Raw genomic sequence first — 18342 nt, 5'->3', positions numbered from 1 at the left:
GCACTTTCCTTACCTCAGAGGCTGACTCCACTTTCCTCCTCTTCTGATGCTACCTGAACCTGCCTGTGGTCAGCCCGAGGGGAGGTATCTGGACTTTGCATGCAGTGAACACTCAGCCAGCCATTTCTACAGCCTGAGACCTTACCAGCCCCCGGCACAGACCCCAGCAACCAACACCGGGCACCCCCAGGAGGGAGAGACCTCAGGAGGGAGCAGTTCTGTGAGCGGGTAATATTTGCTTTTGGTTATCCCAGGACAGCTCTGTTATTCTCTCTAAAGCTGCTGAAGGGTTAAAAAAGACAGACTTCTTTTTGTCTCTGTCTTCCTTCTGCCTTTCTCATTTCTACTTCAGGTGAAATAGTAACAGGGAATGTCTGGGGTAAATAAGACCATGGTGACAGAGTTCATTCTTTTGGGATTCCCCAGTCTTGCCCAGTTCCAGCTTTTGCTCTTTGTGGTGCTTTTGCTTATTTACATGGTGACCCTCCTGGGGAACATCCTCATCATCCTCATCACCATGGTGGACGCTGCCCTTCACAGCCCCATGTACTTCTTTCTCCGGAACTTGTCTTTCCTGGAGATGTGCTTTACTCTAGTGATTGTTCCCCAGCTCCTTTCAAACCTCCTTGCAGAGAAGAAATCCATCTCCTTCCTGGGCTGCATGGCACAGACGTCTTTCTTTGTCACTCTTGGCACTGTGGAGTGCTATCTTCTAGCTGCCATGGCCTATGACCGCTATGTTGCTATATGCAACCCCCTGCGCTACGGGAACATTATGAACAGGAGGGTCTGTATCCAAGTCATGGTGGCTCTGTGGTTCTCAGGGATTCCTGTGGGGACAGTGCAGATCACATTGCTCTTCAGCCTCCCATTCTGTGGACCAAACAAAGTGAACCATTTCTTTTGTGATGGACCTGCAATGCTAGAGCTGGTGTGTGCCGACACCTCCCTGTTTGAGACATATTCCCTCACAGTCACAGTCATTGTTATCATGTCCCCATTTGTGCTGATCCTGGTGTCCTACACCTGCATCCTGCACACTGTGCTGAAGATGAAGTCTGCAGCAGGGAGGCACAAAGCCTTTTCCACTTGCTCCTCTCATCTCATAGTGGTCACCCTGTGGTATGGTACTGGTATTCTGGCATACAGTCAGCCCAAATCTGACTACTCACCAGACATCAAGAAGCTGTTGTCCCTTTCCTACACAGTAATTGCACCAACATTAAATCCCATCATCTATAGCCTGAGGAACAGAGAGATGAAGGAGGCCCTCTGGAGGACCCTGTGGAGGAAAACTGCCAAGACTCCTTCTTTTATCACCCATGTCCTGCTTTAACACCAATGGACTATTTGACATTTGAAAGCTGCTTTTCAGCAAATATCATCCAACAGAGGGCAACTACATACAAACTCTCTCGCCTTCTCCCCATCTTCTCAAAGCTTGCATGCAGCATGTTTTGTCGTGGTACCTTATGTTCATTCACAGATGTGCTAGCAGTATCATTTCTTCCAGGTCATCATAATTGCCACTGTGTAATCAGTCTCATCACCATTCCCGCACCTCTAGATCCACTCATGCACAGAAGGCAATGGCTCCCAAGCTGAGACTAAAGATTCTGCCAGACTCTGCAGAAACAGAACTACCAGTAATATGGGATTTCTTGAAGGCAGGGAACAATACCTTAGCAAGGTAGGTATAGCAATACCATCCAGTGACACTTTTCCAAAGCACTGTTAGAACTCAAGAAACACAAATGTGTTAGTACAGAGACTGACATAGTGGCTCCTGAGGTACAGACTTCCTTTATAGTTTACTGCTGTGTCCACAGTTGTTAGTTTGGATTGCTCCCTGCTTCTCTCCAAAATCCTCTTTCCAGGCGCTTGCTGCTTGACAGCTCCCAGAATCCTTTCTCCAGTGCAATACCTGTGGTTCCAGCTACACTGTCCTTGTGGTCCATTTGCAGGGAGGAGCCCTGTTTCTGTGGTTAATGGACCCGCAGTGGTATACAGCCCCGCTGCTTGTGGCTGCCTTTGCTAGAGCAGCTTGCTCACATCCCTTCTGCCTAGCTCTTAATTCCTGGCTCACGCTTCTTATGCAGGTGTTTGTAATGCTCACACACAGGCCTCTCAGGCAAACTGAACTGGTCACCCACAGCACTTCTCTGCTCCATGGGGGCCATGTAAACCTGTTGATTATCATTATGGGCCTTAACCAAGGCAGACTTTACCTCTCTTTCGATCTATTTTTGGAATGGTGGTGCTCAGAGCAGTGCCCAAACCACTGTGCATAAAGTTGTTTTGCTACATCTCTTCCGATAGCAGCACAGATTCCTGCAATCATTAATTCCTCCTCTGTATCTGGTTTAGCTGAAGACAGAACATCACTGGAGCCAACAGCCATTCTTGGTACTGTATGACTTGAGACAGTTTGGATCTAATCTATAATGCCAAGTTAGGCATATCCATATGTTCTAGCATTCCTGGGGTCGACTCCAGATCCAGCAAAACCCCTCAGAATTTAAAGAACTTTAAAGATTTTAGGCACACATCAGTAGGCTTGACTACATCACTATGTGAAGTTTGTCCTCTGCTGAAATCAGTAAAGAAGGTCTAAATGAAGATTCACAAAGGAAGCGCTTCTCTCACCTCTGAGAAGTGCTGTGTACTGAGAAGTGCACTGCGCTGTATAATAATACTGTCTAATAAATCTCCTCCTCTCTTCTGCAGACCTGTTTCCCTTTTAAGAAACAGCAAACTAGAAGGAATTTCAAAGGCTACAAAGAAAAAGCAGTAATGAAGTCTGACGGGTAATGGGCAGTGGGGAGCATATGATCAAGCAGAGGTGGAAAGAAATTTTTTTTCTAAGTTGTGTCTGCCCTGGATTTCAAGTCACATTAGTTAAGAAGAGTTCATAAACCAGAGAGAAATTAAAAGAAGATCTAAAGCAAAGAAGTGTTGTCTGACACTTTTTAGTTCTTAAACTTCTTTGTGCTCTTATCGTCCTTCTTGATTTTGTTCCTTTTTTTTTTTAATATACTGGTCTGTTAGTGGGATTTTCTGTGGGATTTTTGTTTGTTTCTTTCTTTGCTTTTTAAGGAAAGTGATTTTTAGAATTGGTGTGGGAAAGCAGTCACAGGGTCATGGATATCTGGTGCCATTGTAGGTGCCCTGGTCCCTTCTGCCCAGCCTCCTTCTGCAGTTTTGAGGGGTTCTGGTCTCCCACCAGTCCTCTGGGAGAGCTGCCAGGCCCAGGCAGGTACCTCAGACACACCGCGGCCTCTCCAAGTGCCACTGGATGCTTGTGCTTAGACACCTGAGCTCTGCCTGGAAAGGTGAAGAACAGTTTTCAGCATTTAGAAAAATACGCACACACTTGCATCAGCTAAAAGGATTGATGAATCTTAATGCCAATGTTTTCCCCTGATGAAATAGTGGGAATTTTGAGGAAGGGTATTAATCTCAGGAGAAGAAATATTGATAGGCCCCTCAACTTGTGTTGCCACTGCTCTGTCTATGATGCTGTGGATGTCATCTCAGTACTCTCTCACATATTTTCACCTGTCCTGATTAAACTGGTCATTTCTAAAGTCCCCTTTGCATCAGACTATCAGGGCATATGCAGTCTCCACTGTTTCCCAGTCTTCCTCCTGCCCTTGCTCTTTATCCATTCCGACACCTCTCAGCTCTCTAGTTGCTGCTCTGAGCTTCAGGCAGTCTGAAGCTTCCCCCATCTTCCAGGAGTCTAATTGTCTCTTTAGCCAACTCTTCAGTCGTGTTTCTGTCTAGCCTTTCCTATCTATCTGCCTAAAATATTCCAAGGAGGGTTATTCCTTGTGGAAAGTGGACCTCACTGGAGGCAGCTTGGACTTAACATACAGTGTAGGAGTGTATTTTACTTTTTATTAAACTTTGTCATATTTTATTTTTGTCTGTTTGCAATTCCGAAAACTCCTCCTGTGTCTGCCACTAGTTCTCTAAGGCAAGCAGCTGGGAATCGGGGCACAGGAGCTGTAACATTCAGCTACAGACTTGAGTGGAAAAAGGTTAGATTTTAACAAGAGTGACGGAAGTCCCCAGTGGCTGAGGAGAGAAATTGCAGGGTTGGGGAGGTGAGGAGGAAGGTTGTCCATACAGGTCTCCTATCAACAATACTGCTTTTCCTACATGTCCAGACCTCATTGGCGGAGTCTCTGGGTCAGTATGAATTGGAGAATGTGGATATCACTTCTTCTGCAACATGAAGAATAAAGAAAGCTTAAAAAGCAGACATCTTTATCAGGTGCTCACTGAAAACTTGCTCTTGTAAATACGCTCCGGGAATATCTCCCATTATCCACACAAGAATTGAAGGACTGAAGAAAATTATGGGTAATTATAGAAAATTATGAAAAGAGACGTGGCTCCTTAGGGGCTATATGCATTTTAATGACCCCTCTGGTGTATTCGGTTCTGAGCCCATGTACTTCAGATGTTGAGAGGAATCTGAACAAACCTCTCCAGAAGTTAAAGTCAGAAGTAAATCCCAAAGTTTCTTGGAGCATTAATGGGTCCCACTGAGAGCCATTACCAAAGAAGGCTCTCCAGGGGCTGATGAGAGCAGAAAGTTGGAGGCACTGATGGCAGGTAGGCAAAGGCAATGTGCAGGTGGCTCTGACACCAAGTGAACCTTGATGTGTTTTATCAATTTGATCGACCAGGCACTGAGAGCCAATCCCTGGATAAGGTGATCTTTTCCCTCCTGCGTTACTCAGGGCACTTCCCGGAGACAGTTTGAGGGTGGGGGTGTGCAACGCTGAGTACAGGACAATAATACGGCACCTCATGGGCTCCCTGGGATCAAGGAAGCAGCAAGACCACCATGCTTTAAGGAAACAGCATCTTCTCAGAGGCCTTATTGGCAGAGACACCAGCCATAGGCAAGAGGACAAAGACCTCAGTTCTGTTGGGAGCTTTCAGCCCTGGCAGTGTCCTGGGCTGTTTCCACCACAGGCTGTCCTACACTGTCCCATGCCTGCGCCTGTTTCCCTGCAGACAGTACATACCCAACCTGATTCACTACCTTGCTTTCACCCCAGGATCCCCCCACCTCTACTGATGTCTTTCTGTGCTCACACGCTTTCCCTTCAAACACAAAGCCAGGGCCTGATCACAGACTCCCTCTGGGTGACCTGTGGCACCACAGCACTACCCTTCCAGTGACATTTCCTTTTCCTAATGTCACAGTGGAACCCCACAAGCTGCAGTTGGTGGCTTTTCTCCCTTCTCTTGCTCTTTCCCACTACCAAGAAAAGCTCCATCATCTCTGAAACCACCCTCCAAGCATTGACAGGCTCCTACTCTACTGCCCTTAGCCTTCCCTTCACCAGGCTAAAGCAGCCCAGGTCCTTCAGCCTCTCCATAAAGGCCTTGTCCTTTAGGCCCCTAACCTCATCTTCTCAGACCTCCTCTGCACCCTCTCCAGTTCCTCCCCATTCCTCCAGCACAGGGCATCCCACCCTGGGACATACTATTCCAGATGTAGCCACACCAGTACTGAGTTGAGGGGGATAATAATTCACCTTGTGTGGGTGGCCACTCACTTCCTAATGCAGCTGGCCACATCTGTGGTGAGCACGCACCACAGGTTCATATGGCATCCCTCCTAACATCCAGGCTCTTCTTCTCAGGTTCACTCCTCTGCCAAACAGGACACAGCCCATCCAGATGTATGTGTTGGTCTACCCACAATGCAGGACTTGCTGCTTCTCCTTGTACAATTTTATGAGGTTTTTGTTGGCCAAATCCCCAAGTTTCTCAAAGCCCCAAGATTTGTCATGGGGAAACCTGTTACCAAGGACCTCATGAGACATGCTGGCATCAATAGCAGATGTAATGGTGAAATGAGGTTCCCACTAAGAGAGCAAGCCCTGCAGTACCCAAGGCCAGGGAGAAACACAGCTGGGCTGTGCAGCAATGGCAGGAGAGGGGCTTGCTGCCTGAGCTGACTCTGCAGCCCCTTGGGGCCTGTGACAGAGGTGAACCAATCTCCAGGAAGGACAAGGAACCACCAAGAAAGTCTCTGGGCCTGGGGAGCCTGTGATCATCACTAGCACAGTCCCTGTTCATATCTTCAGGGGGTGAGAAGAGGTTCTGGGGGAGGAGAGCTGGAAGGGTTTGAGAGTGCAGAGACTAGAGCAGAGACCTCGGTGGGATGTGCCTCCCATTTCTGCAGAATGTTTGGAGGTAGATGGGATGGACTTGGCCTAAAGGCAGTGGTGGGATTCAGTCATTTGGGCACAAGCAGGGAACCTGAGCTGGCCTGAGGTTTTTGCCCAGCAACCACTCCAAAAGGACATGGCTTTCCTGAAGTTCCCATGGGGCACCTGCTAGAAACACACAGTTGTAGGGGACATCTGACATGGCCCTGTCCAGACTGACTCATCTGTATCACTACTTGAACCATGGGTAAATGAACTGCTTTCTTGCCCCATCTATGTGTCTTGTCTAGTTAAGAGATGGGAGTAGGGGCTTTCAGAGTGGGACAGTTCCACCTCTCTTAGATAACCATCTTCTGAGGAGACAAATTGCCATGCTGCTATCAGTCTCTCTCCACAGTTTAGAGAGAGAGAGACCATCAGTGATTATTTCAGTCTGCTTCAGTGAACATTTCCCAGGAGGAGGGTGCACAAGGGACAGAGGAATTCATGCCTTCAGCTGGGCCTTTGCTGCTGACCAGAGCCAGGCTCCTGGGATAGAGGAAGGTCATGGCAACCTGTCAGCCCTGCCGAGAGACAGCTCTGTCCAGGGGCAGCTCCTCTGCAAAAAGCAGCAGGGCTCCGGGCACTGCCTGCAGATGCCAAGACAAGATGAGCAAGATGAGTGAGACAGAAAGAAGTTAAGGACAGTCAGGAGCAGGTAGATGTCTGAGAAATCACTATAGGAGAAATCTTCACAGCCCCTAATACAGGAAGTCTCTGGCTGCAGGACAGTGCAGGTGAGATCCCCTGAGGGGTCCTCTAAAGCTACCACGTCCCATGGCTGACAGGGTCTGTCAGGATGGGTATCGCAGTCCCTCTTGTGTGGAGCAGGAGGTGCTTTAGAGCAGGGATTCCCAGCCACACCTTCAGAGGGAAACAGGGCCTCCTGCTACCTTCTCCCAGAGACGCTGCAGGGGTGTGAAGCTGGAGTGTGCACACGGGTCTGCCCAGGGCTCTAATTCAGAACAGCGTCCTTGTGCCAGAAGGTGCTCTGTGGCCAGGGCAGTGACTCTGCCGCCTGCAAGGTTCAGCACTCAGCCTGCCCAGGGAAATCCCCACGGTGCTGTGGGGTGAAGCTGTGGGTGGGAGGAGAGACCCCCTTCAGGGCAGGTTCATTCTCCTGTCAAGCGGGTGCTGTGGGGGTGTCATGTGAAAGGCAGGGAAGGAAGGCCCTTCCTTATCTTGGTAATTTACCTTTGCCTGCCAGAGCCCGCCTGTTTGAGGACTTTCCCTGAGCCAGTTTCACCAAGTAAAAAGAATAAGATTTTTATTAAAGCGACAGATACCACAGGTTTGGAATTGCCATTGATAAATGCACTTGCTGCTACAAATTTTCTTTGTATGAGCTCAAACTAACAATTAAGCACTTTCCATAATAATCTATTTTCCCCAGACATACTTCATTGGCCAGATTGCCATTTGTGCGGTTGTTGGGGGTATGCCCCCCTTATTTCCATGTCGTTATGCAGCAAAGAGCATGTTTTTTAATATGGCAATCAGGGATAATGAAGCTGGGGGCACTATAGGTCAACAGTTAGTCCATGAGCAGCAATTATTTTTTCGGGATGCAACCCTCTGTGGCCGGGGCGGACCGTGATACCTCCGTATCGCTCCCTTCTCCGCCGTGCAGCTGGAACAAGCTGTCTGGCCTTCACCTTCTAGCTTGTTACTCATGCTGCGAAAGGGTGGTGTGTTTTGGCTGCCATGTACTGTTTCTCCTTTGTGCCCCCTTATCTTTCTCCCTGAATTCTCTCCTGATTCCACACCTCGATGTCAAGATCAAGTGGCTGCAGCACCTCCAAGGCCTGCACTGCTAAAGAGCACTAAATGCAGAGGATTTTTGAATAAAGGGATTCCTCCTTCCTGGTCTGCTAGAAAGGAGACTGCTGCGGTTCTCCGTTCCCTGGTCCTGCCAGCAGCGAGGCTGGGCATGTGTTTCCAACAGGCATACACACACTCTGTATGGACATGATCGACCACCAAAAAATCAACTCAGGCAGGGGCACAGTAGCTTTACAGGCACCACAGAGACATGAGCAGCACTCATAAACATGAACGATACAACCCCCCTCGAAGTAAACAGCCCATCTCTAAGGATTTTTTTCTTCATTGGTCCCAGTTTTACTACCTACGTACTCAGGTTTAATAGTTCTGATGCTGTTAGCCAGGTAACCTCTGGCTCATACGGTGCTTCTGGAATCATTACCTCGGTACTGCTGGTGCTGCAAGAGTCTGCTCCCCAAAGGACCTGCCCAATATGCCAGTTCTGTGTGAAGCTTGTCCTTGTCTCCTATAACGCTCCCTTAACCACCGCTGAAATCCAGCCATCCCTCAGAGTGCTGTCTGCAACTTGGCAGGGTCTCATTCTGCTACCTGCAGTGTCCAATGATTTCTCATACCAACTAATTTCTCATGTCCTGTTCACTGAGCTCAACCCCGAGCCAGAGCCTAGTGGGCTGCCTGCATACCCCAACCCCACGTTGCCGGTGGAGCTGTGGACCCAGATGGGAAGACCCAGGGCCACCACATCCTTCACCGTGGTGCAGAAGGACCCAGCCCAGAGCAAGATGACCGAGCTGGCCAAGAGCACCCAAGTGCTCTTCTAGGCTGAGCTTTGGTCACCCAACATGCCACAGCTTCCCTGGGGTCCCATGGGAGGAGACGAATTTTGCTATAAAGGGTTCACACTTGCAGAATTCCCTTCGGAAATGGGATGCTCACACACAAAATTTAACAGAGCTGTTAAGGGCAATTCTGCCCCTCAGGGGTCCTAACAAAATGAAATGCTGATTAGAAACAACTGCAAAGGAGTAAAGCAATGGCAAGGTTTTCCCTTTCTCTGTGCTTTCTTTCTTCCCCATGGAATGCAAAAAAAGGAGAAAAGGGATCTCTAAAATGTGTTTCCTTTTATCAATACTACATGCTTCTGCCCGTCACTTTGTCACGTAAAGATATGGATGGAGAAAGAAGTTTAAAAGAAGGAGGGGAAGATACAGATTCATTGAGGGACAGCTAGAAAAAAGTGTGATAGGAGCATATCAACTTAGCAAATAAAGCAAAGAAACTTAGTTTATTATTTGATATGATTCCTGATCATGAAAAACTCCTTTAGTGAAGAAAAAGAAGATAGAAAATGCCTAGTTATCCAAAAAGAAATACATTTTTTTTTCCTTCAGAAGAATGCATCCTGGCACCATCAATAGAGATAAAGCAGGGCTTTAAACAGTGGACATGCTCACACTATGTTACAAAAATGTGAATTTTTAAGAAATCTCCCTCCAAAGTGAATAACGAAACTATCGTCTGCATGCTATCATTGACAAATCAATGAGGTTGTCTTCATCACACTAATGAAACTAAGAAGTGCAGTATGGATTTGAATCCGATGCATTTGAGCCCATTGTAATGTCTGAGCTTAATATTCATGCTTAGCATCTTCTGCTATTCAGGGAGAGAAGGTGTGTTGAGCTTTCCTCAATGACACTTGGACGTTGTCCCCAGAGTTTTCAGCTAAATTTCCTGAGACGACTTAAGAAAACTTCCCTGTGCCAGCACCCACTGCCAGTCCCAAGAAGTGTATGTGTCCAACATTTTATTAATATTTTTTAGATTTGGGTTATAATAACCCCCTGTAACCAAGACTCACAATTCCCGTTCCTTCCTTTCACTACTACAATCCAAGGAGAAAATAACCCTCCTGAGGCACCTGTATTTAGGAGCTAAATATATGTGTGTGTGTGATATATTATATGATGCATAATTAGAACTGCTGTCATGAAAAGCATCAAGGCTGAGGGAAAAGCCAAACCTTTGCACGGCCAACAGCTTCCTTCAGGGCCAGCTTCACAGTCTTGTTTCTGAAACTGTAGATGAAGGGGTTTAAGAAAGGGTACAGGACAGTGTTCAGCAAAGCTACAATTCTGTTGGTCTCCAAGGAAACATCTTCTGAGGGCTGTGCATAGAGAACAATGCAGCTTCCATATGCGATGGCTAAGGTGGTGAGATGGGAAGAACATGTAGCAAAAGCTTTCTTCCTCCCAGATGCTGAAGGCATGTGCAGAATACAGTGGAAGATGCATGTGTGGGACACCAGGATTAAACATAAGGAACCCAGCAATGGAAGCGATATCAAAATGGATTCTGCTTTCCAAAGCAGGCTGGCATCAGAGCAGGACAGTTTGAATAAGGGGGAGCTGTCACAAAAAAAATGATGGATCTTGTTGGGGACACAGAAAGTCAGCTCTGAGAGCAGGACCAAGTGGTAACTCAAGAGTGTGAAGCCTATGACCCAAGCAGCAACAACCAGGCAGGTGCAGAGCTGCCACTTCATGATGGCAGCATAATGCAAAGGTTGGCAGATGGCAACGTAGCGGTCAAAGGACATGACGACAAGGAGAACCATTTCTGTAAAACCCAGGGCAAAATAGAAATAGGATTGGGCAAAGCAGCTGCCTAATGAGATTGTTTTCCTACCAGAGCTCAGAATCACCAACAACGTGATGGTTGTGGAGGATGTGAACCAGATTTCCAGGAATGCCAGATTGCTGATGAAAAAGTACATGGGGGTTTGCAGGCGGTGATCCACACACACGAGGAGAATGATTGTTGTGTTCCCCGTCACCGTTGTCAGGTATATGAGGAGAAGGAGCAGGGAGAGAAACAGCTGTAGTCTTTGATCGAGCCCTGAGAAACCCTCCAGGATGAACTCAGCAACTGCAGTTTCATTTCCTGCTCCCATGCCCCATTTCAGTACATCCTGCTGAGACAGGAGCATGAAGAAACGAGTGTGAGAACTTCACAGCCTGGACAGGAGCCTTCTTTGCTCCCTTGCTTGCTTCCTATGTAACACAAACAGACTATTCCTCTCAACCGTTCATGCCACCCTGATTTCTCTGCTTCACATTTACAGTCCTCAGAGATTTTACTGTCTTCTTTCCACCTTTTACAAATGCTCACAAAGGATCCTTTCTCAAGAGAACAGTATTGTAAAGAGATTGTGAACTATTTCATGCCATGCCTGGGAAATTCCCAGTTCTCTCCAACCTATTGCAAACATCCATCACATCTGTGTTTCAAAAGCCAAACTAATCTCCCAGGAAAAATGCTTACTATTATCTCCAGATGCCAGACCATCCATTTAGATAAGTATTTCGAAAGTTACTCCTACTTTTCAGTACTTGCCTTTTTTGACTCGGAACATCTGGGAGGCTGCTGCTTTCAAAACAAGCCAATATCAGGTATCTCTTTTGTGATGCCCTGCTTTCTTCCACCTCTTCTTCCTCTCTGTTTCTCCAGAAAAGGGGAGGAAATAGGGAACAGGCATAGCTTGCCTTCCTTACTACTCCAAATAGTGAGATTCATGAGGGTCCCCTTCAGTCACTGGAAGTGGGTGGTCACGCAGTCTCATCTCACATTGTTGTACAGCAAAATGGAGATATTACCAAACAGTTGCCACTTTCCATTGCTGTTAAATATCCTGACCTAAATGCCTTGCTTTCCCTTTAGGGGAGGGGGCAATCATCTCATCCTAAACACTTAAAGGCTGTCCTTTTGATTATTCGACATAGGAAGCATCTGGAACAAGGAAAACACCAAGTAGGGTTATATTTTAGGTGTCAAAGTTGGGCGCTTCAGGTTGAGCAAGTTAGCTTACTTCCATATCGTCAGGGCAGAAAGAGAGAAGAGTGTCTGGAAGAGACTGGTAACACTTCTTTCGCCTGCCGGTTACAGTCTGGGAGGACCCAGCCTTTAGAGCTCTCTCTTTCCCTCTGTTGACTATATAGGGACCAAGGGAAAACAAGTGCACACTCCAGCTGCTCACAGGCACCTCCAGTGAAGTTGATGAACTCACTATTTCAGTCTCAAATCTCTTCATTTATTTAGCTGCTAATTTCTTTTTTAAACCAAAAAAAAACACATTTAACAGAAGGAAGCCAAAGGAAAACATAGGCAATAAATACTGACATTTTTTTTCCCTCCACCTTTGCATTTGTTTTTAGACATATAAAGGAAAGGAGCAGATGACTCCACAAACAGAATGCCTCAAAAATACAAGGGTGGAAGGGAGAAGGAGATGATGGATTTCAAGGAGTGAACCAGAGGTTCTCCACAGACTCTGTTATCCCCCAGACCCTGTCTCAGAGTGTAATGGGTGACTCTTACACAGAGAGTAAAACGGGAAGCTCAGTAGTGGGCAATACCCCATGTTTGCATTGCTGTTTTAACCAGGAGCTCAGGTTAGTCCTAGATCCCAGAGGCTCTGTCTTACTCTCTGCTTCTAGTCTGGCATAAGGGAATCTCTGGACTGGGTTCATCTGGAAGATTTGCTGAAATTGAACCACTGGCTGTAATTATTTGAGCAAAAGCTCAAGCCCAGTCACCTACAGCAATATCACTGTAGCCTCAGAGGTGACAGTCCCAGCTTCCCATTTGCTGGGTAAGTTCCAGCACTCGAAATGTTGTGTCTTCTTAGTCTGCTGGATGTCAGCTAAAATCATGCTTCTCCTGAATGTACTTTCTTAGAGGAACCTGCAAAGCTGCTGAGAGCTTACAGCAAAGCAGCTTCTCTGCTCACAATGGGGGTAACCCTCTTGAACCCTTTCATCAGGCTTTGGTTGGTTCAAAGGATTTGCTGTATTCAGGCCCCTCGTAGCCAAAAATGGAGCTACCATATGCAATAGTGACGATGGCAGTGTGAGACATGCAGGTGAAGAAGGCTTCTTATGGCTTTCCCAGAGGGTATTCTCCGGATAGTGCATCTAGTGCACACATAAGACAGAGGAGTCAGTGTGAAGGAGCTCAGCAGCATAGCAGAGAACGGAACAAAGCTCATGTTTGAAGGTAGCTGGTGTCCATGCAGGCTGCTCTCATCAAAGGGATGAGGCCACAGAAGAAAGAGCCTCTTTACTGGGGACAGAGGGTACCTTGGTATATAAGATGGTGGGGCTGAGCAAGGATAGAGATGCCATCACCCAATGGGTAAAGATGAGTGTGGAGTCCAACCAGGGCTTCATAAAGATGGTACAGTGCGATGGATTGCAAATGCCCCGCAGCAATCAAAAGCCATCACAACAAGTAGGTTGAAATCAGCTGTGGCCAGGAAGATGGAAACAAAGGTCTGGAACTGGCAAGCAGCCATGGGATGGTCTTAATCTCCAAGATGAGGCCAACAAACCTTTTAGGGGCAAAGGGAACCAAATATCTAGGAAGGAGAAGCTGCTGGGGAAGAGATACGCTAGGGGTGGAACTGGTTGAGCCAAATGATGGCTATCATGACCATATGCCCCATGGCAGTGAGCAGATAAATCACCCACGGCAGTGTGAAGAAGAGGATTTGCATTTCATGAGGAACTGAAAAGGCCTTGAGGAAGAATTTTCCCACTCTGGTATGGTTGGGAGGATCCATTTCAGAACCCAGTCAGTTGAAGGTGTGACAAGAGTAACTAATGTCATGTGTGATGAAATTCGTCTTGCTGCCTTCATCAGCTTTCCCTTCCCTTTTCCTAGTCCTACTTTTCTTTCCTGAGGTGGGAGACCAGAACTGCACAAGGGGTTCTCATTTTCTCTTTGTTTATATCCAATGCCATGAAATAAAGGTTGATTCATCCCACCTATCTTTAGACACAGTAAATAACTCTTCTGCCTCACTTGCTTGCAGAGGGAGTCTGCACTGCTAGCTAAGAACCAATACTTGTGGGTATCCACACAGGTGAGCTGATGGGCAGGTTTGAGACAGGCAGTTTCAGACTTGAAACTAGGAGACTGACTGAACTCCTACCACTTTCCAAATTAAGTGTTGGACTGACTGGTGCAGAACCTCTCCAAGTGGGTATTTCAGACAGTTCTAGAGATTTCTAGAGGCAGATCCTGCTGTGCCTGGACCAATTCCTGTGCTTAAACGTGGTGAGTACCATCTCAGGTGGAGTATCTGGCTGTTTCAGAATCTCTGCAGCAGCTCCTGCTGCAGAACTGATCAAATTGTAAATACTTAAGGCCCTTGAAAATTGACAGTGGAAACTGCTCCTGCAAATGAAGAAGTGGCCATGTAGGACAGTCTCCTGTGCATTCTTAGGAGAGTTAGGAGATGCTTTGGTATGTAGTTTGAGGTAATCAGTAGCAATGGCTCATGCATATGCTGGAGAGGTCACACAGGACCACAAGCCAGCTGGACTATAAAAATTCCCCAGAAGAACAGTTTGGGGAGTCTCATCTGATCCTGTGGAAACCACTGTTGGAAGGACCCTGGCAAAGGAGACTGCCACCACTATCTGGACAGTAACCAACCATCCCATTCAAGAGATTTGATGCCCCTTGTGAGTGTTACCTGCGACACGCCAATAGAGGGGCGTCTGTGATTCTTTTGGATTCGGGGGTTATTTGCACTGAACTCCAAGAGATCATCATTTGTCAAGTATGAGAATTTATTAGAGATAAGAGGTTATAACAAAAAAAGCTAGAAATATAACAGAACTGAAAAAATATATATACATATCAGAGCTCTACAGTTAAATCATGGATGCACGATACAGCGAGCACTCTCGCCCTTTATTGGCCACCATTCCGGTATGGTTTTGCCTGGATTCTCCTCACCATGCCATTGACATCCACTGGCCAGCTGATGGCCGGTCAGAGTCCTCACCAACTTCTGCGGCTTACTCTCTTTTATAGCCAGTCAAAACAACGCCAGCCCACAGTTACACAAAGGCCGTATGGCCTCAGTCAATAACAGTGCGCACATCAACAGGTAACCTAGTGCTCAGCCCACAGCACTGCTCAGTTGGCAACAGCACCCATGAACAGGTCGTTCTGTGGGGAATGGTTCCACAGCACCTAGATGTTTATGGGGTGAGTCTGTGGTGTCACTTCTCCTCTGTCTGGACTTGTCAGTCGTGGGGTCGTTAAATGGTTGCCCCCCAGGCTGCAGCAACCCCACAGTGCGGTGGCTCCAGCTGTGATGCACCCAGGGTTCCTTAATTCCTGGGGAGCACCCCAGAACAAACCCCTCTTCTGTGGGCTGCACCATCCAGAGTCCCACGCTTGCCTGTGTGGCGCCTGTCACTCCACCCCTTGACACTGTCAGACACACGCATTTATTTCAGAAGTCAGCAAATTCCCCTTGGTGTGCAGTGGGCGGCTTTTTGGTAAGCACAGTGTACTGGGGAAATGCGCACTGCTATTAATAGACGCCAAAAGCAAAGCATGCCCATTTGTAGTAACACGTAAACAACTGTTAAAAATAACAGTCTTAATCCTAATAGCAACATGATTGCTCTGGCCTATTGACCCAAATTCGGTGAATCCGAGTGTTGTTCCAGCTCCATATCTTAACACAGAAATCTTATTTCCTTTAATTGCAGGCATTTCTTTCCTGCACCGAAAGATCAGTTTGTTCCCCAAGCTGGAATAGTTCCCTTTAGAGGAGCTTCAAATAGAGTTGGTCACCTTTTTTTTAATTATTTTTCCATATTTCCCTGTCTTCTCTGTAGTAAACAGACAACTTTAACTTCAGATCAACAGCTGTTACACTTATGCTTAGATTTTACCATCTTTTTCTCTTTCTTTCCTTTCCTTTCATCAAGGGAAGGTGTTAGCCCCTTCCTTAGGATCATCAATTTTTACAAACACTAGAATACAGCTGTTGAGTTTGGTTATCAGCCTGGTATGAGTATCCTCTCACTCTTAGGCATGCATCTTCCTTTGATGTTACTTCTCTTCTGGCTCCTAGATTCATTCTATTATTTAGATACTTTTACAAAACACATTACTTAGCCTAACAATTCTACCACTCTTTATGGCTGCTTCTTTTCAAGTTGTTGCTCTTCAGAGGGTCACTCTGTAAAACCCAAACAAAAAGTAAACCCTACCAAGGCCATTCGGTTGTTATAGTTTGGTTTTAACTGTAACTGCGGAAGCTATTTCTTTTAAGGTTACTCGGTTACATCCATCTATTATTCAAATTTGAACAGGTTTTTTTTTTCATTGATTTTTCTTTATGCTCAGAAACTTTTACTACAGCTTGGGGCATTTTCCAGCCCCTTCTGGTTTCTAGTGTACTTAAAGATGCTGTTTTTTCGCATTCGAGGTCTTTTCTTGTTTCCTAACTCTGCCCCTGGGGCTCTTATCTGCAGAGCCCGATCTCCACCCTGAGTCCTCCTGTGCCTCAGTGCCAGGCAGAGCAGTTCTACTGGGCAGGGGGGGCAGAGCGTTTCTCACGTTCTTGTGAGAAACAAGCTGCCCAAGCCCAGTCCTGCTTTCCACCCAAAGCCTCCCCTGCTTCGCTCCCTCTCCTCTTCCACGTCTTTCTTTCATGTCTTTTTTTCTTCCACATGGTGGACTCCAATTGGCTGACAGAGCCATCAGTGAAATCCAGACCCGCCCTCCTCCTCCTGCCAGCCAATAGGCGGGTCGCAAATTAGCAGCTGCCTATGGGAATGAGCTAGGGGAGGAGTCACAATGTTGCAGCGTCCAGATGGAGTGTTGTAAAGGTGAGGTTACAAAGTGTCAATTTAATCGGGGAATGTGGGAACAGAAGAGTGAGCCAGACAGCTCCTGGGGGTCCCGGGCAATGCTGGGGGCCGTGCTGCTCTTGGGGATCTTGGACCAGGCTGTGTTTCTGTACAAAAGTCTGCAAAAGTCTTGATGCAAGGCACTAGAGAAGAGGGATTTTCCTGGGCGCTTAGAGAAACCCATGCAGGACCCAGGGATGTTGAGGGAAACCCATCCCACCCACACCAAAGCCACTGCTCTCCCTGGAGACCTTCCTGCATTCTTGGGCTGGCAGCAGGAGGGGGTCTGTGGGCACAGCCACATCCCAGACTAGCCTCCTTCAGGCCTTCAGCTTCACAATGTGTCACAGCTTCAAATGAGCTCTCTAAAGCAACACTTCCCATTCCCCTGGTGTGTAGAGAAGACTTGGGTAGACAAACAGGAGACAAAGGAGGCAAAGGGCAGAGACATCAGAGTGTAGAGCTGGGGCTCCCAGCATCACAGAGGGGGTGCCACAGGCTCAAGAAGCAACCCAAAGAAGTAAAGGACTCCTTCCTTTTGCAGTGACTTGAAAAGACACATCTCTGATACTATTCAAGGGGGATGGAGTATCCCTTCTGCAAGATTTGCCCCAGGACTGTGCAGAGACTAGCAAGAGCAGGAATGTCAGTTGCAGGGATGCTCTCAAGCTTCAGCAGCTGCAGAGCTGGGAGCTGGTCATCTCACAAACTTGGGAGTGAGTCAAAATGCACATCCTGAGGCATTGCACTGCCTCATAGGCTTTGCACCAGAGCCTGGACAGCAGCACTGCAGTATGTGGGCATGTCCTGAGAAGCCCAGAGTCATAAATTGTGGGAGATCCAGGATGTCAGGGCTGTACAGACCCCGGGAGAGCAAGGGTGCCTTCGGGGAGGGGGGCAGGGGGCTGAGGAGCGTACCCAGGGGAGAAGCACAGCCCCAAGGTGACACTGAAAAGCCCAAGGACCAAATGAGGCCCAGGGATGAGAAATGGCTTTCCTCAGGCTCAGCCAAAAGGAAAGATGGGCAAATTTCATGGCAAATGGGAAAACTTCCCCACATTTGCTACCTGGCCTCGCCCATGGCTTTGGAGCCTGGCAGGCTCCAGGGTCCCGGATAAGGGCCTCGGGATGATGTGTGTTAAGGCTATGCTTGCTCTTTTCTGGCATAGCATCTCTATCTCAAGCACTGCCAACTGAGAAACCTTGCCGAGTACTTTTAAAAGCAAAGAGCCTGCCTTGGTGCCTAAAGGAGGAAGGCTACGTCTGGTCCCACATTGTCCTACATCCTGCTTCCACAAAAAGAGTGGCCCACAGCAGAAACCAGTTTTGAGGCTCACCAAAGCATTTCTCAGCCTGTGGCCATGCTTTGTGCTGGTTCGTCCCACATGCCTTGGATCCTGTAAAAACGCCAACCCCCAAACCCCAGATTCCTGCACAGGTCTGCCCAGTGCAGTGACCTGTCAGTGCAGGGGCGCAGAAGTGACTTCTCCAGTGCCCCGTTTGAGATATTTCACAGTCTTTGGCACTGTCTGGAGACATTCCTGAAGGATTTATCAGAAAATTATGGAAAATAACTGCAGTGAAGGGAGGTGGCTGCTTTC

The 18342-nt window shown here is 47.4% G+C and overlaps 2 protein-coding genes across 2 annotated transcripts; one reads left to right on the top strand and one right to left on the bottom strand.

The window, feature by feature from the left end:
- Positions 1-370: 370 nt before the first annotated feature.
- LOC136996405 (olfactory receptor 10A2-like) lies at positions 371-1336 on the top strand. Its single transcript, XM_067317323.1, has one exon. The coding sequence runs from the start codon at positions 371-373 to the stop codon at positions 1334-1336; it is 966 nt and encodes a 321-aa protein (XP_067173424.1).
- An 8684-nt stretch (positions 1337-10020) lies between these two features.
- On the bottom strand, positions 10021-11010 carry LOC136996404 (olfactory receptor 6C74-like). The gene has a single exon (XM_067317322.1). It carries the CDS (start codon positions 11008-11010, stop codon positions 10021-10023), a length of 990 nt encoding a protein of 329 aa, XP_067173423.1.
- Positions 11011-18342: the final 7332 nt, after the last annotated feature.

The sequence above is a fragment of the Apteryx mantelli genome, unplaced genomic scaffold (genome assembly GCF_036417845.1).
Source record: "Apteryx mantelli isolate bAptMan1 unplaced genomic scaffold, bAptMan1.hap1 HAP1_SCAFFOLD_367, whole genome shotgun sequence".
Classification (NCBI taxonomy): Eukaryota; Metazoa; Chordata; class Aves; order Apterygiformes; family Apterygidae; genus Apteryx; species Apteryx mantelli.
Note: the sequence above shows the minus strand (reverse complement) of the source record. Positions and strands in the feature narration are given on the sequence as shown.